This window comes from Mobula birostris, chromosome 12, assembly GCF_030028105.1.
Source record: "Mobula birostris isolate sMobBir1 chromosome 12, sMobBir1.hap1, whole genome shotgun sequence".
Lineage (NCBI taxonomy): Eukaryota > Metazoa > Chordata > Chondrichthyes > Myliobatiformes > Myliobatidae > Mobula > Mobula birostris.
This window is the reverse complement of record NC_092381.1, coordinates 14,255,750-14,279,368: the sequence shown is the minus strand read 5'-3', so window position 1 is coordinate 14,279,368 and position 23,619 is coordinate 14,255,750. Positions and strand designations below refer to the sequence as shown.

At 40.9% G+C, this 23,619-nt stretch overlaps 1 protein-coding gene across 5 annotated transcripts in view; it reads right to left on the bottom strand.

Moving 5' to 3' along the window:
• The window catches only part of zzz3 (zinc finger, ZZ-type containing 3), a 182,851-nt gene that overhangs the window by 97,274 nt on the left and 61,958 nt on the right, over positions 1-23,619 (bottom strand). For all 5 annotated transcript variants that reach the window (XM_072273342.1, XM_072273340.1, XM_072273341.1 and 2 more), the window contains one exon: positions 10,819-12,376. In XM_072273342.1, the coding sequence (XP_072129443.1) occupies positions 10,819-12,311 (1,493 nt within the window). In that variant the 5' untranslated portion in view covers positions 12,312-12,376. The remainder of the gene's footprint in view (positions 1-10,818; positions 12,377-23,619) is intronic.

The following is a 23,619-nucleotide window of genomic DNA, read 5'->3' as shown; positions in this document are numbered from 1 at the left end:
TTAAATGTGGTCTAACCAGAGTTTTGTAAAGGTAATGGTGAACTCCCTTGACATACAGCAATCCTGCAGTGAAATCACTCCTACTGTGCTGATGATAGACATCCAAGACAACAAATGATATATTTCCAAGTAAGAACATTCTGCAACTTAAGAGATCATATTTCTTTCCCTTCTTCCCTGCCTCTATCAGTTATCTGAATGTTATATAAACCCACAAACACTGCCTTGAATCATGTATTGGATAAGAATTTTCCTGGTAAGGCCTAAACCTTTTTCCTTGGACTACTGGCTCCACAGGGCCAGTGTGGATCTACAACTGGCAAAGTGAGGAAAAGGCCAAGTAAAATCTCAAGCCTGATATTCCACTACCTTCTTTGGCCAGGAGTCTTCCTTAGACTCTTTCACCTCTTTCTAGCTCTCTCTCTAGCCCCGATTCTTCTTCTTGCCTCTTGCTCTCTTTAGACCTATTTATTGCTAATCGCCAAAGCAACATAGACCACCTTGATTTTATTCCAGTGCCCCCCCCAACTCTCCCGAAACTACACCCTTCTGAACGTGCAGAATTCGATTTAGAATCTATAATGACACAGACATCAAACACTAGAGGGATATTTTTCCCACTGCCTGCAGAATGACATCAAACCCTACAACAAAGTTAGCACTGCAGTAGTCCAGTGAAGTGATCTCTATCTCAATGAAACCAAATGTTTGCTCTCAGATATTTGCTCTCCTTAAGAGTTCCCTCTAAACCATGACCCCACCCACCACTGAATATCAAGCCAACTGGCTGGAGTGTTCATCCAATACCTTTAACCTCTCGCTTCAGTTGTCTGAGGTACCTATCAAGCAGGCATCAATCACGTCAACCTGCCTCCATGGCTATCTTCCAGTAACACTTAGATCCACAGTGATGAAGTGATTTAAGAGGTTGGTGATGAAACACATCAACTCCTCCTTGAGAAATGATTTGGATCCACTCCAAATTGCCTTCCAGTATAACAGGTCCACAGCAGATGTGATTTCATTGGCTCTTCACTCAACCCTGCAACATCTGGACAGCAAAGATGCATACATCAGGATGTTCTTTATAAGCTACAGCTCGGCATTCAATACTATCAAAACTAATCAATAAGCTTCAAGACCGTGGTCTCAATACCCCCATATGCAATTGGATCCTCAATTTCCTCACTTGCAGATGCCAATCAGATCAGATTGCCAACAACACCATGTATTGGAAAGCAGCCTTGCAGCTGTCTCCCTCAAAAATAAGTACTCCATTTTGAGTACTGTTGGGGGGGTGGGGCCTACCTGGGGGAAGTGACAGTGGCCATGCCTCTGGCACCGAGTCTGGCCCTGTGGCTGGAAAGGCAGGAGGGCAGGAAACCGAAGAGGATGGGAGCAGTAATAGGGGACTCTATAGTTAGGGGGACAGAAAGAGAACACGGATGGTAGTTTGACTCCCAGGTGCCAGGGTCCGCGATGTTTCTGAAAGCATCCACAATATTCTGAAAAGAGAGGGTAAACAGCCAGAAGTCATGGTACATATTGGTACCAACAACACTGGCAGAAAAAGGGAGGAGGTCCAGAAAACAGAATACAGGAAATTAGGAAAGAAGCTGAGAAGCAGGAACTCAAGGGTAGTAATCTCAGGATTGCTGCCTGTGCCACACAACAGTGCGGATAGAAATAGAACGAGGTGGCGGATAAATGCATGGCTGAAGAATTGGAACAAGGGGCAGGGGTTCAAATTTCTGAATCATTGGGACTTCTGGGTCTGGTGTGACCTGTACAAAAGGGACAGGTTGCACTTGAATCTGAGGGGGACCAATATTCTTGCGGGCAGGTTTACTAGAGCTCATGGGAGTGGTTCAAACTATTATGGCAGGAGATGGAAACCAGTATGATAGAGCTGAGGATGAGCCAGCAGGTTTACAAGCAGATGATGTAATATGTAATATAAATGTAAGGAAGGACAAGCCAATGATTGGGTACAACTTCAGGCAGAGCAAAGAGCAAAGTTGTACCACAGAGGCAAGATTTGTAAGGGTCAAGAATGCAGGACTGAAGGTGCAGTATGTAAATGCATGTAGCATTCAGAATAAGGTGAATGAACCCATGCTGCAAAAGATTGGTCGGTATGACTATGTGGGCATCACTGAGTTGTGGCTGGAAGAAGGTCATAGTTGGGAGTTTAACATAAAAGAATATATCTTGTATTGAAAGGACAGGCTGGACGGCATAGGCGGTGGTGTGGCACTATTGGTAAGAGATGGAATTACATCTTTAGAAAGAGGTGACAGTGTCAGAGAATGTTGGATCTTTGTGGGTGCAGTTAAGAAACTGTAAAGGTGAAAAAACCATTATGGGAATCATATTTAGGCCTTTAAATAGTAGCCAAGATGTGGGGTTGAGATTACAAAGGGGGCTGGAAAGGGTAATATCACAATTGTAAAGTGGGACTTCAATATGCAAGAGGATTGGGAAAACCAGATTAATGTCAGATCGCAAGAGAGAGAATTTGTTGAATGCCCGCAAGGTGGCTTTTTAGTGCAGCTTGTGCTCGAGCCTACTTGGGGAAAGGCCATCTTAGACTGGGTGTTGTGTCATAATCCCAATTTTATTAATTAGCTTAACGTAAAGGAACCCCTAGGAGGCATGATCACAATATGATTGAATTCATACTGCAATCTGAGAGGGAGAAACACAAGACACAAATAGCAGTATCACAATGGAATAAAGGGAATTACAGAGGCATGAGAGAGGTTGCCCAGGTGGATTGGAGGAGGATGCTGGCAGGGATGACAGCGGAGCACAGATGACTGAAGTTTCTGGAAATAGCTCACAAGGCACAGGCTAGATATGTCCCACTGAAGTAGTAGTTCTCAAATGGCAGGGGTAGGCAACCGTGGCTGACAAGGGAAATAAAAGCCAAGGAAAGCGCATATGTAGCAAAAGTGAGTGGGAAGCTGGATGACTGAGAAGCTTTTACAATCCAACAAAAGGCAACTTAAAAGGCTCTAAGAAGAGAAAAGATGAAATATGAGGGCAAACTAGCCAATAAAACAAAGCAGGATACTAAGTTTTTTCAGTTATATAAAAAATAAAAGGGAGATGAGAGTTGATATTGGAGCACTGGAAAATGATGCTGGTGAGGTAGTACTGGGGGACAAAGAAACGGCAGATACACTTTATAAGTAATTTGCTTCAGTCTTTATTGTGTGCCAGAGGTCCGTGAGTGCTATTGCTACTACAAAGGAAAAGGTGCTAGGCAAACTGATAGGTCTTAAGGTGGATAAGCCACCTAGACCAGATGGACTATATGCCAGAGTTCTGAAAGAGGTTGCTTAAGAAATAACAGTTTCATTGGTCATGATCTTTCAAGAATCACTTGATTCTGGCATGGTTCCGGAGGACTACAGGATTGCAAATGGCACTCCACTCTTTAAGAAGGGAGGAAGATAAGAGGAAGGAAATTATAGGCCAGTTAGCCTAACCTCAGAGGCTAGGATAGTGCTGGAGTCCATTATTAAGGACAAGGTTTTGGGGTACTTGGAGACTAATGATAAAATCAGTCAGTCAGCATAATTTCTGTCAAGGAAAATCTTGCCTGACAAATCTGTTAGAATTCTTTGAGGAAGTAACAAGCAGGGTGGACAAAGGAGAGGCAGTGGACGTCACTGACTTAGATTTTCAGAAAGCATTTGATAAGGTGCCTCACATGAGACTGCTTAACAAGATAAAATCCTATGGTTTTACAGGAAAGATACTAGCATGGATAGAGGAATGGCCGACAGGCAGGAGGCAGCGAGTGGGAATAATGGGGGCATTTTCTGGTTGGCTGCCAGTGGCTATAGTGGTGTCTCTCAGGGGTCAGTATTGGGACTGCTACTTTTCACATTGTCAATGATTTAGATAGTGGAATTAATGGCTTTGTGGAAAGGTTTGCGGATGATACAAAGATAGGCGGAAGGGTAGGTAGTGCTGAGGAAGCAATGCAATTACAGCAGGATTTGGATGAACTGGAAGAATGGGTAAAAAGTGGCAAGTGGAATACAGTGTTGGAAAATGCATGAAAATGCATTTTGGTAAAAGGAACAATAGTGTAGACTATTATCTAAATGGGGAGAAAATTCATACATCAGAGGTGCAAAGGGACTTGGGAGTCTTCATGCAAGACTCCCAGAAGGTTTATTCACAGGTTGAGTCTGAGGTGAAGAAAGCAAATGCAATGTGGGCATTTATTTCAAGGGGAATAGAACAGAAAAACAATTAAATAATGCTGAAGCTTTACAAGACACTAGTCAGGCTAGTAACTAGTATTGTCAACAGTTTTGGGCCCCTTATCTCAGAAAAGAAGTATTGTCATTGGAATCTAGAGGAGGTTCACGAAGATGATTCCAAGAATGAAGGGGTTAACATATAAGGAGCATCTGGTAACTTTGGGCCTGTACTCACTGGAAATTAGAAGAATGTGTGGGAATCTCATTAAAACTTAGTGAATGCTGAAAGGACTAGATAAAGTGGATGTGGAGAGGATGTTTCCTCTGGTGGAGGTATCCAGAATTGAGGGACGACCTTTTAGAACAGAGATAAGGAGGAATTTTTTTTAGTCAAAGAGTAGTGAATCTGTGGAATGTTCTGCCACAGACTGCGGGGGAGGCCAAGTCCATGGGTATATTCAAAGCAGAAGCTGATAGTTTCCTGATTGGTCATGGCAACTAAGGATATGGTGAGAAGGCAGGTGTATGGGGTTGAATGAGATTTGGAATCAGCCATGATGAAATGGTGGAGCGGACCTGATGATCTGAATGGTCTAATTCTGCTCTAAGGTCTTATTGTCTAACATCTCCACAATCTCCATTACCATATGTGGAGGAGGAGATGCATCAGGAGGGTGAAAACAGAGGTCCATGAGCTAGTTCTCATGAGGGGATAAGAGGTGGAGAGGGTTAGAAACTTTAAATTCCTCAGTATCCTTATTTCAGAGGACCTATCCCAGGCCTAGCCCGTAAGTTCAATTACAAAGAGAGCACGGCAGCGCCTCTAATTCCTTAGATGTATGCAAGGATCCAGCGTGATATCTAATACTTCGATAAACTTCTAAAGATGTGTGGTGGAGAGTATATCAACTGGCTGCACCACAGCCTGGGATGGAAATACCAATGCCCTTGAATGGAAAATCCTACAAAGATCTCACGGTTCAAGCCCCCTCCCCCCCCCCCCCTACACTGAGCACATTTACACAGAGTGCTGTTGCAGGAAGGCAGCGTCCACCATCAGGGATCTCAACACCCAGGACATACTCTCTTCTCGCTGCTACCATAAGGAAGAAGGTACAAAAGCCTCAGGTCTCACACCACCAGATTCAGGAACAGTCATTACCCTTCAACCATTGGGAATAACTTCACTCAGCTTCACTCACCCATCACTGAACTGTTCCCACAACCTATGGACTCTCCTTCAAGGACTTTTCATTTCATGTACTCAGTATTTATTGCTTATTTATGTATTATTACTATTAAGTTACTCTTTTGCACCTTGGTTGTTTGTCCACCTTGTTGGTTCCAGTCTTTCACGGATTCTATTATAGTTCTTGGATTTCATGAGTACGCCCTTGAGAAAGTGAATATCAGGGTTATATATGGTGACAAATATGTACTTCGATAATGAATTTACATTGGAATTTGAATAGCGCTCAGGCAATAAAGGAGACCATTTCCTTGGGAGGTCTTCCCTCCATAGCTTTCTGCCTTGGAGCTCCCTATCCCACAGCCCACCTCTGGCATCCTGTTAAAGATCCACACACTAGTTATTAACCAACAACCATCAGGCTCCTAAACTGGTGTGGATAACTTCACTCACCACTGCTCTGAACTGATTCTATAACCTTCATACTCAAACTATTTACAACTCATGCTCTCAGTATTATTTTGTATGTGTACAGTTTCCCTTCTTTTACATACTGGTGTCTGTCAGTCATTCTAGTTATTTTTTGTAAAATTCTATTGACTTTTTTTCCTGCTAATGCCTGAAAAAAAATGAATCTCAAGGCAGTATATGTAACATATAGGTACTCTGATAATAAATTTACTTTGAACTCTGAAGATCCACTAACAGATTTGCCCCAACCTATCCACTGTTTCAGCCTGCTCTTGCTCCACTCAACTTATCTTTATCCTATACTCCATACCACCCTTTTTGAATCTGGCCTTCATACTGTTATAATGAGGACTAATATAAGCTTGAGGAAAGAGCTCCTCAGCTCCTGTCAGGGTACTTTGCTGTCTTCGAAATTCAATATTGATTTCAATAGAGAAGCTCTCTCTGTATCAGGATGGGCCACATCATCAACCTTTTTACATAGTTTCACCTGCCAGCTTGTACTCCATCCCTTCCCCGCTACCTCCTTATTCTGGCTTCTTTCCCTCTTCCCTTCTAGTCCACAGAACACAGAACATAGAAAAGTACAGCACAGTACAGGCCCTTCAGCCCACAATGTTGTGCCGACCCTCAAACCCTGCCTCCCATATAAGCCCCCACCTTAGATTCCTCCATATATCTGTCTAGTGGTCTCTTAAACTTCACTAGTGTATCTGCCTCCACCACTGGCTCAGGCAGTGCATTCCACGCACCAACCACTCTCTGAGTAAAAAACCTTCCTCTAATATCCCCCTTGAACTTCCCACCCTTACCTTAAAGCCATGTCCTCTTGTATTGAGCAGTGATGCCCTGGGGAAGAATCCAGATGAAAGGTCTCGGTCTAAAATGTCAACTGTTTATCCCTCTATATAGAAACTAGCTCTAGCTAACCTGCTGGTCTGCTGGGTTCCTCCAGGAGAATGAGAGAGGGAGTACGAGGGAGTGCAAGGACAGGAGGAGGGGTTTTGAGGGGGGTGTGTCCGAGGGGGTGGGCACAGAAGGGGGGTGTGCGCGCAAGGGAGCTCTCTCTCTCTCTCTCTTCTTGTTCTCCTCTCTCCATCAGCACAGGCTGATCTGCTGCGTAGGTCCTGACACCCTGCACACTGAAATTCTTACTGTATTTATGTTCTTAAACTGCCTTTATTTTTTTTCCAGCAACAAAGGACCAAATTCTCTCTCCAACTGTCCCATGAACTCATTGGTCAGATGACTTTGCTTCAAACTTCCATCAGGGAAACACTAACCTCATCAGGTATGCTCCTTGTCCTAACCTTTCCCTTTCCCATCTTCACTGCGGATTAATACTTGTTTTTGTTCCTTGATGGATGTGATACAGTGGATGGGTGTTTGTCTGACATTCAGAGAGAAACTGAGAGTTAACCACACTGCAGCAGATCAAGAGTTATAGCAAGGTCAGGGCGGCAAATTTTGTCTCACAAAGGATATTAGTGAACCAGGTTTTTACAAGAGTCAGGAAGATTTGTGGTCATTATTATTACGACTACATTTTTATAAATCTTGATTATTAACCATATTTTCAAATTTCCATGGCAAAATTCAAATTCGTAGCTTTGGGTTATTACCCTGATCTACACCACCAGCAACAACAAAAATAATTTTCAGATTTAAAGGAAAAACATTTACGGGAGCCTTTTAGGTAATTATCAAAGTTGAACAAAATCAGCTTTTGCAGGTATTTAAGAAAAAGCTTTGGTAAATACATTACTTTTTGATTTCTACAATTAATTGCAATTAAATTTTTAGCAACAATGTGTAAACCTATATGTCATCTGTGTCACTTGTATTTTTAGTTAGTGACATGTTCACAAACAAGTGAAATTGGTCAATCGACCATGTGCAAAATCTACAGTTTAAAATCTTCATTCTTCAAGCAAGTGCATGGTTAACATTATAAACTATTGCTGACACAGAAGTTCATGAGCGTAAAATTATTTTCTTTTAAGTGGGCCTTCGGGTGTATTTTCTCAGCTGCCGGTAAAAACTGAGAAGTTCAAGGCTAGATATTGTGAAAGGCTGAGGAAAGATTGGTGCAATCTCGAGTCCCATGTGCAGTATAAACACGAGTGCATTCAGAGCCGGTAGAATTAAACTCCAGCTGTACCACATTCTGGTTAGATCATATCTGATTACTGAGAGCAGTCTAGACACCATCAGAAACATCTGCCTTTGGAAGATGAATGTTTATCTGAATGGTATTTTAAATCCAAGCGATTAAATTAGAAGGAGAATGCAGACATCAGGTTTGTCAACCTGGTTAAGGGGTGATTTCACTGACATAACATTAAGGGGAATCATTAGAGATATGCCAGAAAAGGGCCATCACCATCATGTAGGATTACACCCACCCTACTCATGGATTGTTTGTCCCACTTCTAGGAAAGAGGTTACACAGCATCTACACTTAGGACCACCAGACTCAGAAACAGTTACTTACCCCAAACCATCAGCTGATCAACACCTCCACCCATTAACTCACCCTACCACCACTTTATCATTTCCTGTCAGAGTCACTTTATGTACAGTACCCAGTATCACTTCATTTGCATACAATCAGCCTGTATATCTTAATACTTATCTTTTTTTTATTGTGTTCTTTATGCTTGTTTTGTTTATGCTGTATTGGATCAGAAGTAACAATCATTTCATTCTCCTTTACACCTACGTACTGAGAATGACAAAAATAATCTTGACTCTTGAAAGTGCTTCCACTGGTTGGGGGTGGGGGTCAAGTCTAAAATTGGATCCAAGACTTTTCAAAAATGGGTTAACACTTCTACATTAAAACATAAACACGAGAGATCCTGCAGATTTTGGAAATCCAAAGTAACACATACAAAATAATGAATGAACTCAACAGGTCAGGCAGCATCGATGGAGATGAATAGACAGTCGATGTTTCAGGACGAGACTGTTTATTCATTGCCATAGATGTTGCCTGACCTGCTGAGCTCCTCCAGCATTTTGTATGCGCTACATTAGAGTTTAGTATTATTGTGAGATTTTTTTTTATATCAGATGGCAATTGGTGCTTGGTCAATTGTAAATAGAAGATTGATAAGGTACTGGTAATTTAGGGTACAAGGAACATGGAGGAAAAGGTAGCTGGAGTTGTAGAGTACTAGAGCACAGAACCTCGGTCCATCTCACCCATGCTGAATTATTATCTGCCTAGTCCCATTGATCTGCACCCAGACCATAGCACTCCCTACCCCTCCCATCCATGTCCTATCCAATTTTCTCTTGAATGTTGAAATTGAATCCACATCCACACCTCTGCCTACAGCTCATTCCTTACTCAAACCACACTCTGAAGGGTGAAGCTATGTGCAGATAGCCAAGATCAGGCTAAATGGGGGAAATGGCCTTCCAAGTACTTATGTTTGTTTTCTTCCTTTTTATCAAAGAAATGTTTATTTTTGCCAACAAGCTCACAAATTCTCTAAACAAATGCAGGAGATCTTGGGGAAGTGAACTTGGCTCATGTACAAATGATGTTGGGGAAATCATCATCTATCTCTTTCTGGTTTAGCACAACAAGCAATTGCTCACAAAGCCAACCTTTATTAGTAACATTCTCAAATGCATCAAGGGTTTATGCTCATTCCAAACCTGAGTGCATAACCTTGTTGGCACTTCAGTACAAGTGCATCATTGTAGTGCGTGCCTTCGTTCATATGAGATAACGAACAGAGACTGTGGCTACTTTCTGAGAAACATAAACGATTCAACAGAATCATTTAAAGAAGCAAAATGGTAAATCCTGGCCAACATTTATCCTCAATAAAACTCTGAAAACTGATTATTTGGTGATTAATCTGATGTTGTTTGTGAGCTCTTTCCGTGCACAAAGTGCCTCCTACACTTCCTAAACAACAATATGGTACAAATTCAAAAATATTTCAAAAGCTGCAGAGTGCTTTAGGGCCATGAATAGTGCTTTCAAAATAAAAGATCTCCTTTCGCGACACCTGCTCATATTCATGCCAACTGCTGGACAAAGTACCGATGAATACACAAGTGCAAAGCTACCAAGGCAGGATGGCGCTTTATATATATATATAAAAATGATTTCAAGTCGTCCACTATAAAGATGCCGGAAATTCAAAACTTGACTATGGTTTTATCAAACTGCTTTATCAAAGAAATGCTTTTTTTTTGCTAACAAACTCACAAATTCTCTAAGCAAATGCAGGGGATCTTGGGGAAGCGAATTTGGCTCATGTACAAATGAAGAAAATTATACTGCAATGCTGCACGCACTGAGGTCCATACTACTGAATTTGGGGATTCTAATTATCCAAACAAAGAATATATCAGCGACAAAGGGTATTAAACACAAAATGATAAAATTAAACTAAAACTAAGAAGAGGTTTCAAATTATTTTTCAGTGGGCTCCACATCAAAAAATACATCCCAACATTTGCAATCTAGTCATAGTCTCACCAGAGATACATTCCATAAGGAAGTTATCTATATAAAAACATTGTAAAAGAACATTCTCTACTATATCTTTTCAATTAACATAGAGCTGCACATAATATTCCTATCAATAATGGTTCTAGCTTCCATATCATGATTCCCCCAAACTCCAAAATCTCATATCACATTTTACCAAATCAGTGCCTTTAGCAAGAAAATTACCTCCATGCTGATGTACCTATGCTACGTACACATGAAGTCAGCAACATTTTAAGTACTCTCAAACAACTTTTCTTCCCTACGTATGTACAAAGGATATTCATAAACTGTTGAGGTATCAGCAAAACAAATAATTCTGTTTGCATTCAACGTGCTTTGTGAAAATAGGCAAAACCAGACGTCGTTTGAAAAAGGGAACAAAGAAAAACTGATGTCATGGTTACCATAGTTACACATACTCTTTGTTGTGTTTCAGTGCCACATGGTCAGATTCAAAGTAGTATACATCAGGCTCTTCCTCCTCCTCCTCTTCTCTAGACTGTTGGCTGCTATTCTCCCTGCTTGGGGGCAAATGCCCTCTATCCAGCCCCTGCTGCGCAGGTGAGTTGGGTACATTACCACTGCAATTGTCTCCAGCCCCATCTAGAGGCAGCTCCCTTTTAGCCTGAGAGTCATCCTCTTCCAATTTCGCACAACGTTCCCTGTCTGCAGCCACTACTGCACCGATGTCCATGTCACATTCATTAAGACTGGGAAATTTATCTTCCACCTGCCCATTGTCCCTGGGGGGTGAACACATCTTTTGAGGGCTGCCCTTGTTAACTGCAGCCCTCCTTGGCGAAGTTCTCAGTGCATATCTGTGTTCTTGGGATTTAAAGAAGGACCCTAATCCAGAGTCTGGCACTGCAGAATAGTCAGCCATCCCTGAGATCTGTTCAACATCCTGAGCAGCATCTATACTGCAACCGGTATTTTCAAAACACTGCTCCTTCAACAGGGATGAGCTATACCCCACAACGTCGACTTCTTCCTCTGATTCCCTGATTTGCGATGGGTTTTCAGTTGCTAAAAAAGCAGTAGATTGCTGTGACTGACTGGTTTGCGACCCAGAGTGGCAGTCACTTACTGTCTTGTGGTCTTCCCACTCCGAGTCTCTAGAAGGCACATCAGGCTCTGAAATTGTGGCCAACTTACTGCCATTGAGCAGTGGTGAATGACCACCGGAATTAATGTTTTCAGTTTCTGTTGGTGAAATGGGAGCGCGCATATCAACATGTTTTGGTTTATTGTTCAAATGAAGAGGTTCACACTCACTATGCTCTGGAGCAGCAGCAACATCTTTCTCATTGATCCCATTAGCAGCCTGGTGAGCAGACACCTCCTTCAGCAGCAATGAATCCTCATGTCCGCCATCCAAGTCCTTCACTCTTTTGATCTCCCTTTTGTCACAATCATCCAGTAAAAGAAAGCGTCGAGCACGTTTGAGCTGCGCTGAGTCCCCATCATTGCTTACAGCCGAGCCTCTCCGCTCGAGTGAAGTCTTTTCGTTCTTAACTGGTGGTGATGCTTCCTCCAAGCCATCCACAGGCTCTGAGCGGGAGCATCGTTTTACCCGTTTGAAGACGGGTAATACCGGGTCACAGATGTCCAAAGGCTTTTTCTCGTGAATATCTTTCTCAGAACAGAAGGGTCCCCTTTTTCTAGGGCTCGCCCAGGACTCTCGGGTCTGGTGCTGCTTACATTCACTAACTTTCCCACTGCTTGTGCCTTTCTGTTGTGGTGTGGCTTCTTGCTTCTTCTTCGGTGATCGCGATCTTAACTGAGGAAGAGGGGAGGAATCATCAGGGTGAACTATGCTCCGATTCCTCAAAGTTCGTCCGCAGAAGTTTTCATCCAAACCATTCGACCCAACTGAAGACCTTGTAACACGCTGGGATCGAAAAGCAGCCATACTATGTGGCAAGTTCCTAAAATATCACCATCATGATTGTCTCATGAGCACCAAGTGAAGAAAACCTTGAGGATACAAAAGAAAAGAGTAAAGTTAAGATGGATGCAGTGAAGAAAACATATTGCATACAAATACCATCTAAAAACTATTTGACTTAGCCATGTATAATAGTATTGAAGCAACACAAACAAAATGCTGGAGGAACTCAGCAGGCAGGCAGCATCTATAGAAATAAGTACAGTCGACATTTTGGGCTGAAATATTGACTGTACTTTTTTTCCATAGATGCTGCCTGGCCTACTGAGTTCCTCCAGCATTTTGTGTATTGCTCGGATTTCCAGCATCTGCAGGTTTTCTCTTGTTAATAGTATTGAAGCATTTTGTTTTCAGCTATTTATTACTTTGTCCTTCAAGATGCACAGTTGAAAGTATCCTGACTGGTTGCATCACCATCTGCTAAAGCAATTCAAATGCACAACACTGCAAGAAGATGCACAGAGTAATTGACTCTAACCAATACATACATCGGAACATCCCTCCCCACCACTGGTAGTATCTATAGGAGGCATTGTTTCAAGAAAGCAACTTCTATCATCAAAGATCCCCATCTTGCGGGCCATGCCATCTTTTATCATCGAGGAAGAGGCTGAGAAGCCACAAGTCCCAAACCAGCAGGTTCAAGAACAGCTACCAAACCTTTGACTACAGTTTAGTAACACTATGATCACTTTGCACCAAAATGGCCTTTCTTGGTTCTAATTGCATTTTCTTGTAAAGATTGTGTATAATTTATGTTTATGTTTTTCTTGTGAATGCTGCATCTAGGATGCTATGTGCGTCAAGCAAGTTTTTCATTACACCTGTGCAGACAGGTACTTGTGCATATGGCAATAAGCTCAAATTTGACTTTGAAGTGAAAGAATTCAATTGCAAAAAAGATCCTGGGGCAAGAAGCTGTCCTGCCATAGGAAGTAGTTGAAACTGCAAGCATTTATCTCTCCTTCCTAAGCAGGAATAATGGGGAAACAACGAGGCAGTGGAGCAGTCTCTTTGATCTCAGAAAGAGCTGTCAGCAACATGGTTTGATAAGCTGAACGGACCTCCCTGTTCTATAAATATCCATTATGACATGAAAGTATTTTCCCCAGTACAAAAGTACTGTACAAATATGAAAGCTAAAATCTCAAATACTGAAAAAAGAACAAGAAAATCATAATTATTTTTCTACAGACATATCCAACTACCACTCAACACGAATGACTGACCACATTTCATGTGAATAGTGTAAGCAAAAACAGTAGTAAGATTTATGGGTTTCTCAGTCATGCTCCTTATTCCAGAGTGAGTTGCTGAAATTATTAGGTAAGAGATCAGGAATAACATGATTTGTAGTATGAATGACTGAAAAACAGAAGCAGGAATAGGTCAACACACAAAAAGTGCTGGAGGAACTCAGCAGGTCAGGCAGCATCTATGGAAAGGAATAAAATCGACTGAGTCCTGCTGAGTTCCTCCAGCATTTTGTGAGTGTTGCCTTGGAATAGATCAGTTGTCCTCACAAGCCCATTCACCATTCAATAAGATCATGGTTGATCTGATGTTAACCTCAACACCACTTTGCCACCTGCCTCTCATATTCCTTGACTCTTGTTCTAAAAATTCACAACCTTCTGGGAGAAGAAGTTCTTCTTCACCTCCATCTGAAACTATTTTAATTGTTGTTCCTCTCCGCACCTTGCGATACATTGGGCAGCAACCTTGCTGTTTCTTTACCATTTTGTCTGTTTATTATGAGGCCAAGTTGCTAGCTTGACCCTCAACCCAGCAGCACGGATGAAAAGCGCACAAAAAGCCAGCTGCTTTTGAACCCGGGACCACTCGCCTCAAAGTCAAATGCAGATGCCGCTACACCACCAGCCAACTAATCAAACTATGGACCACAGGGGAACAACCAATTAGCATCCACCTTTTCAAAAACACAAGAGATTCTGCTGATGGTGGAAATCCAGAGCAATACACACAAACGCAAAATGCCGGAGGAAGGCCAGGATGGTTCTTCCTCCTTCCTTTCCAGTCCTGATGAAGGGTCATGGCCCAAAATGCTGACTGCTCAAAGAATCATAGCCCTTCAGCCCATTTAGTCTTTGCTAAGTCACTTATTCCTCTCCAAAGCGGCTGCCTGACCTGCTGAGCTCCACAAGCATTTTGTGTGCTCCTCCACCTTAGAAATACCCTTCAAGATCATACATGTCAGTCTACTATCCTCCAGTGAATATAGGCTACCCCGATCAACCTTTCTTCATAAACTAACCCTTCACTCCTTTAATAAAAATGTTATCTCCAAAGGTTCTCATAATTATCAATTTAAATTTGCTCCTGTAGTTACCAAGTCCAGTAACGTTCAAACGGTATCCAGTATCAAAGCTGTTTATATTAGTTTTATATATATAATTACTGCATGATATTAGTTTATGATCCATGCCCATTCTTTCAACAATTTCTCATCTCTTCACATTCCTGTATATTAAATTACCTCAACCGGAATGTTAATTTTAGTCAAAATATTTCTTAAGTCAATTACTTCCTTTGAGTTTGCAAATTTTCAAAATATATTTCATCTGCAAACATTGAAATACTGAAATAATCTTATCCAAATAGGACTTATATTGGCTGAGCTTTAAAAGAACAAGAGGTAACTTGATTAAAACATGCCCTTGGAAGAAAAAAAATTGGCAAATTGGTTTATTATTGACACGTACTGAAGTACAGTGAAAAAATTGCATACAGTTCTTACAGATTAAATCATTACAACAGTGCACTGAGGTAGTACAAGGTAAAATAATAATGGAATGCAGAATATAGTGCTCCTGTTAGAGGAAGTGCAGGGTGACATGGTAGTGTAGTGGTTAGCACAACACTTTATAGTACTAGCAATTCCCACCACTGCCTGTAAGGAGTTTGTACATTCTCCCCGTGACTGCATGGGTTTCCTCCGGGTGCTCCAGTTTCCTCCTACAGTCCAAAGACATACCAGTTAGTAGGTTAATTGGTCATTCTAAACTATCCGTGATTAGGCTAGGGTTAAATCAGGGGATTGCGAGGCAGTTTGGCTCTAAGGGCCGGAAGAGGTTATTCCGTGTAGTATCTCAATAAGTAACAATTAAGTACAAGTCATAATGAGGTAAATTGTGAAGTCATGAATCTATTCTATTGCACTAGGGGAATGTTCAATAGTCTTGTAACAGCAGGTTAGATTAATGACAATTGAGCACTGCATGCAAATAACATCAAAAATCCTTTGTATTGAACTAGTAACATGTGAAAAGTAACACAAAATATACTGAAGGAACTCAGTAGATCAGGCATCATCTATGGAGAATAAAGAGCAGAAGTTTCAGACCAAGAAAAGCATTGTTTTTGTATCAAATAGCAGCTGCACATACTTAAGTTATTTTATTGTTCAATATTAAAAACTTAAAGGCTAAGAACACCTTTGTGTTTACGCCAGATTTTGTAGTTGTTCAACGTATTACTGATTTTTTTGTTGTAATCAATCAACCTTAACATGACAAATAATTCCATTTGCTTCATTTTATAAAATGCAGTCATGATTACCCCAGCATGAGAGGACAGTTAAAGCATCTTATCATCATATAGTTTTGGTGCAATGGAACATTATTTTGAAATAATGAACATTAATGAGTTCTTACTGCTGATATACTCATTATGTCATTATAATATGGGCTTCAATTAGATCAATTTGGCAGCAGCAATATAATCAGTGAATTTAAGATCGCTTTCAGAACCAAAATGTATTTAAGCTAAAGGGTTAAAACAACATTGTCAACAGTCTGAAGCACCAGATGTAACATAATTACAGTCCATAATGATACATTTTAAAGAGTTCATTTACAAACAAGTGCCATTTAGAAAATTGATAAATAAATACTGGAAATAAATTTACATGCGCAATATGAGTGACACTAGTTCCTTTTCTTCTTTTTAGCTGATCCTTGGATCAAGGATGATTACCGTGCTGTCGATCCTGAGATGAGTCGCAAGGCCATTGTGGGACCCACGCATCTTTTTCCTACAGTTAGGATGTGCTGTACCCTTTTTACTGGACTTCTGTGTGTTCCTGCAGCATGGACTCAAGGTTGTCAACACCATCATGAAGCTTTTTCCTTACTCTGACAGATCATGGACCACAACTCTAGAGATACTGCAATTTCTCCCCCCCCCCGCCCTCCCGGGGGTTTTGAGAATATCCTTGAACCTGTTCCTCAATCCATCTGGTAATCTCTTCTTCTAATGAAGTTGCATAACAGTAATTAGGGTCTCAACACCAGGTACATTGGTCTGGCTTAGGACCAATGTACCCAGTTCTTCTAGGTGTGCTCAGTGGTGGGGAAGGCTTTATCCGTGATGGGCTGTGTTGTAACCAATACTTTTTGTACGATTTTCCATGCAAGGACATTGGTGTTTCCAGACCAGGCTGTGACGCAGCAAGTCAACATACATCCATAGAAGTCTATCACAGCTTTAGATGACATGCAAAATCTTCATATTTAAGGAACATTTAGATAGGCATATGAACAGGTAGGGAATAGATGGATATGGATTACATGCAGGCAGATGGAATTAGTTTAGACTGGCAGCATGGTGAGCACTGACCTTGAGGGCTGAACAGCCTGTACCTGTACTAAACTGTTCAATGGCATTTATTGCTATTGTTGTGTTCACTCACCTGTAACTACCAATTAGACTTTGACCCAAGAAGTAGAACAAAGAGGGAACGTGAAATAAACGCTTATTCAGTAAAACCATGCAGACACAAAAATAAACAGAGCATCCAGAGAACGACTACTTAAACAACTTACCAAGAACATTCGAGGCGTAATTAGGAACAACAACCAGTGAAAGTCAGCCTGGAATCAGTTGTCAGCTGACCAACAGGTGTTGGTTATTTTGGTTCGCCGTAACAGATAAAAGGAACAAGTGGCCGACATGGTCAAACCAAAGCTTTAGGAATTTTACTTCAAAATATAGAGGCCAGATAGCTGTTGGTGTGACTGAAAATGATGGGCTAAAGAAAATCATGTTTTGGAGACCAGAAGCAGATGAGCACAATGACAGAGGTGGTCTGCAGAGTTGGGAGAAGCAAGATTCATGAAAAGGATGAGAAGTATTGCTTAATCAGTTTTTCAATTCATTCCTGGGGCATGGATATCATTGGGATTGGCTGCATTTCTTCCAACTGCCTTCCTGGCTGCTTCATACAGACTAAAGTGAATCACATAGACCAGTCTAGGGTCTGATAAAGGCCAGATTGGATAAGGAAAGAATAGTTCATTCTCTGATATTATATAAATGCATAAATTTAAATTCCCCAGCTGACTTAATCAGTTTCAAATTTACATCAATGCATTTACAGTTCAATGTTCTGGATACCAACTCGGAGTCCTGCGTTCTGAACATCTTCTAAACTTACCTAATTCTGTTCCCACAGTCCCTTAAGACTTAGGTTCTCTAGATTTATGATACGAATACAATAACATTTTTAAAGTGATTTTACTTGTTTTGGGCTATAAACACTTTAACATCTAATAATCAAGAAAATGTACTCACCGAGCACTACCAAATTTATAAGACCATAAAATATAAAAGAAGAAATAGGTCATTTGGCCCTTTGAGAATTCTTCAAAATTCAACCATGCCTGAGTTATTTTCCCTCTCAACCCCATTTCTCCTGCCTTCTTCCCATAACATTTGGCGCCTTTATTAATCAAAAACCTATTAACTTCTGCTTTAAATATACCCAATGACTTGGACTCCAAAGTTGTCTGTGGCAATGAATTCCACAGACTCACCATCTTCTGGCCAAAGAAATTCCTCCTCTTTTCTGTTCTGTAGGGAAAACTAAGTGTGGGGAGAAATTGTTTTGTCCTAGAGTGAAAAAAACTGAAGGAGTGACCTGATAGAAGTATTAAAAAATAGGTCAGTCAAAATGTCTATTTATTTATTGAGATATGGCATGGGATAGGCCCCTAAGGCCTTTCAAGTGGCAACATCCAGCAATCCCGATTTAATCCTGACCTAATCATGGGACAATTTACAATAGCTAATTAAATTACCATCCTGTACGTCTTTGAACTGTGGGGGGGAAACCGGAACACCCAGAGGACACGCATACGGTCACAGGGATAACGTATAAGCTCATTACAGGCAGCGGCAGGATTTGAGCCTGGGTCACCTGTACTATAAAGCACGTGCTAACCACAACACTACCATGTGGCCCTCATGGTAGGCTTAAGGTTGTTATAGCTGGGTGTGCTAGTGGAGTAGCTCTCACCAGTGGCTCCAAGCTGCTGTTTGCATGCAACAGCAGCCACACCCCAGTACACTGCTTCGAAAGGCGAGCTAAACTAGGTGAGGGTCACCAGCGGCCTCATAACCAGAACAGAAGGAAAACGCAGCACAGGAAGTACTGCACAGTGCCACTTGAGAGTCATTAAACAATAGTTGAGATAAGAAGCAAAATATCCAAAGGCATGATACTAAAGTGGAGGCACTTGCTATTGTATTTATCCTTCAACAAAACAAACAGTAACTTCCTGCAGCATTGACTATGTCTTCAGTACTGTGCAGAAGTCTTAGGCACATACTAGGTTGCCAAGGATTTTTGCTCAGTACTGTATTTGTCAACATGGAGCGGAAAGCGAGTTTGTAAATCTGGCAGGAGCAGAGGTTGTTGGGAATGGCAAGAGTGGAGTGCCACAAGAGGGGTGTGGAACAGTGCCAGGGGCAGGGGGTGAGGCAGTAGACACACCCAGTCCCAAGACACCAAGCAAGGTCATTTGATTTCAAACAATTGATTATTGATCGTTACAGGATCCCTCTCTGATGCTTCCCACTTCTTCCCCTACCCTTTTCCCAACCATAATTTCCTATATAAGACTTTTGCAAAGTATTATACATTGCTTGTAACTTATTATGGAATCAAAATCTATTATCTGCCTGTCCTCTCTATCATCTCTGTTGCATGCTTTCATGTTGTCACATGTTATGTGGATGTGAAGTCAGCTGAGTTGATGCACCAGTTGGCTACAATCCTGCAGTACGGTGAGCCACTGGTGTGAGAACAACACAGCAGTACCAGGAGACAGTACACTGAATTGGATTTTCAATGTTCTCTACAGCAAAACAAGACTCAAGCAGATCGTACTGCTTTGCCCAGAGCCAAAGTTCAGGATGTCTATGCTGGGCCAGATTAGAATTTAGTGGGAGGGCATGCATGGGTGCCAACAACACAGATAGAGCAGAGAAAAGTTCTGTGTAGTTAGAATGAGGAGCCAGATACCAGCTTCAGTAGATTCTCAGAGATAACAATTGCTACACCTAAACCATACTAAACCAAACTAGACCAGTGTTCCACTAAGCCACATAACGAGGTGAATAGAGAGCAGCAGCTCTTGATGAAACGAAGGGTCTGATTCCATGCTGTATGAATTAAATACACTAGAGAGAATTACAAATTAACTACAGGGAGGCAATGGAACTAAAACGCAGAGATATGCCAAATCAAAATGGGGATACAAGGCTGGAGAGTAAGGCATTAATATGTAAAATGATAAACAGACTGTGATAAGGAGGAAAGTGGAGTACAAAACCAAGAATAAATCAGTAAACAAAAATGGCTATAAAATTTACAAAAATGGGTATAAAGGTTACAAAAATAAGAATAAAACCAAAGGCTCCAAAATCTACATACAAGAAAATTTTGAAAACAAAATGGATTTTGAAAACAAAACTGAGGTTGTAAAATATGAAGGAGTATGATCTGGCAGCCGTTACAGAGATTAGGACACGGATATTGAATGGTACATGACTTCTCCGAGGATAGGATCATCACCTCGTCGTAGTGGAGAGGCTTGTGAGTTCCTGGGATCCTGAGAGTGATGCCATCCCAAGCTTTGCTCCTTGTAGGGTCACTCATGGAGATAAGGTCAAGGTTCCAGACAAAGACTGATCCAACAAGACCTCAACAGTAGAGCTGGCAGAAGATGATGACATCACAATGGTAGCGAAGACTGAGGAAGGCCACAACAGTGAAAAGTCTCCTAGTTGTTTTGCATTCCTTGCCACTTGACCCTGACTCCAATCTGTCAAGGACCGTCTGGTGGCTGCCTGTGCTTCAACCTTCCCCATGTTACAAAAAGTTGAGCACAGGCATTCTCCATTAAGGAAATAACCCCTTAGGAGAACATTATACTGAACTTGAGTGACACACTAAACTGCTACATGACATTTGCAAAGTACCAAGAGCTACAGAAAGTTGCTGGGATGACTTCATTAATTATGCTTAATCCAAATTAATTATGCTTAATCCAACAGGAATGGATAAACACTACTGCTACAAGGGTATAAAAGTGGTTTGGGTGGAGATAAACAACTAATAAAGGAAAGAAGACACTTGTGATTGTTGTGAACAAGCCTCCTAAAAGTAACCAGACTTCAAGACAGAATATAAAGAAAGTAATGTGAGCTGGTCCAAAGGTTACTGTGAGAAGCATGAAGAACATTATCTACAAATTAAATGGAAAAAAAAATCAGATAGGCAGGGGTTGCCTTGATGAGATCGTAGAATATTTTCATGGTAGTTTCTCATGATCTGAAGCCAGACAGACAGAAAGCTATACAATTGTACAATGAGCTAGGATTAATGAATTACCTCATCAGGAAGGTACCTCAAAATAGCAAAGATCATAACACGATTAAATTTTACATTCAGTCCGAGACTAGTGTTTTAAACTTTAATAATGGCAATAATGAAGGGAGGGAAGTACAACATGCTACAGTGAAGTTGCATATTAGGTTAATAGATTAAGCAACCAGGATCCAAGACGGACATTTAAGGGGATCACACACACATGCATTGGATAAACTGAACATACATGATGTGGGTTAAACAACTGACATTCTGGGCCATGACCCTTTTATCAGGACTGGAGAGGAAAGGAGAATAGGGTGGGAGAAGGGGAAGTAGTACAAGCAGGCAGCTAATTAGTGAAACCAGGTAGGGAGAAAGGTGGTTGGGTGGGGTATCTTTCAGAATACACAGGACATACTCTAACGAGATAGAAAAACTTAAAAGCTAAAGATGGTATCAAATCTAAACAAAAAAAAACTGAGTTGCACCGAATAGATGGCAGATCAAAGACTGGAAAGAACATACAAATTTAGGAAGTTTATGGAAGGAGTGCACATATAAGATAATATGAAAACACATGTTTTAGCAGATATCATCCTAAAATGTAAACCAAAAAAAAGGTTTGAGGAATCAATACTGGGAAAACAGAGGAAGCAATGAATTAAACAGGCAATTTGCATCAAATCTTCACTATAGACAGTACAAACTGCATAACAGACTAGTTGTAATCTGGCAATCTGAAGGGAAAAAGGAAATCATACAATCATGATAGCAGTGCTGTATAAACTGCTGGAGCTGTGGGCTGACGGATGATGGACTGCACCATGGGCTCTTCACATAAATGGCTAGCACAGACTTGATGCATCACTTTTACTTTTTCAAATTTTCTTAAGATTCCAGAATGTTTTGACAGATTGGTAATAAAAATATAACACCCTTAGTCCAATAAGGTGAGTGATGGAAAAAAAAACGATGGAAAAAAAAAACGATGGGAGGGTCGACTTAACATTTGACATAGGGAAGGGCGTTAGAAAATCCAAGGCGATCAGTCAAAGTCAACACAGTATAAAATATTAATGTCTGGAATGCTCAGCAGGTTAGATAGAGAATAAAAGAGAAAGAAAATTAACACTTCAGGTCGAGTTAGAATTTGGCTTGAGTTGAAGAGCCTTTGACCTGTAGTACTGTTTCTACAAATACCTGACCTTCTGTGCCTTTCCAGCATTATCTGGTTTTACTGCAGGTAAAGCCTACCACACCACTGAGCACATCTACAGCGAGCACTTTGTTTTGTTGTTCACTCATTAAGTCGAGTCCAACTCTTCGTCTTCGCACTGGGGAGCACCATTGCAGGTAAACTGCATCCATCAAGGACCCCCTACCATTCAGGCCATGCCCTCTTCACTGCTGCCGCGCCCCCTTCACTGCTGCCATCAAGAAGAAGCTATGAGCCTCAAGTCACAACACCACCAGGTTCAAAGACAGTTATTACCCATCAACTATCAGGCCCTTGAAACAGAGGGGATAACTTCACTCACCCCATCATTGCACTGTTCCCACAACCTTAGGATTCATTTTCAAGGGGTTTTCATTTCATTTTCTTGATATCTGGTGTTTACTTATTATTATTATTTTCTTTTTTCTGTATTTGCAGTTTATTGTCTTTTGCACTTTTGTAATTTGTCTGTCTTGTTGTGACTGTTTCTCATTGATTCTATTGTGTTTCTTTGTTTATTGTGAATGAGTGCAAGAAAATGAATCTCATGGTTGTATATGGTGACATATATGAACTTTTAAAATAAATTTACTTTGAACTTTGACTTCTAACATCTGCAGCTTTTTTTAATTTTGAAATGAATATAGTTTTGTGAAAGGGACATCTCATTTTACTAATTCTTTGAAGCAACGTGCTGTAGAATAAAGGAAATCAGGATGTACCATACAGGCAAACAGGCAGTTATTGGGGGGGGGGGGGGTTGCATTCCTAGAAAACTGTACTGCAACTTCCCATAACATGTCATCAGCTCATGCATCAAGAAATGAGGGTTGAGAAAAAAAAGTACATTTATTCCCAAAATTCCTTGAGAGCAAATTTCATTTTATATCTAAAATTTTTGGGAAGTGATTTTTGAATTTTTAAAAGGCAAATTTCTATTACCTGAACAATTGTAACATGGGTGCTTATATTTCCAAAAGGCATCTGATAAACTACTATATCAAATATTATTAAGAAAAATATGTTTATTGTCTAGAGAAAATATACTGATTTTGATAGAACAGTGAATGGTAAACAGTGGGTGTAAATAAGTCCTTTTCCGGGTATGCCACAAGTGTTGGTGATGGGACTTCAGCTTTTTACACTTCATGTAAGATTAACTGAGGCACAAAGGTATGGTTGCTGAATTTGATGATGGCACAAAGACAAGTTAACTCTCAAGAGGACATCACTAGGCAAAAGAATGTAAATAAGTTCAGCGACAGGACAAAGATCTTGCAAACCTATCTCGCAAACGTTTGAGCATTTGATAGCTCTGAGCCTGTACTCACTGGAGCTTAGAAGAATGAAGGGGGATCTCATTGAAATTGATCAAATATTAA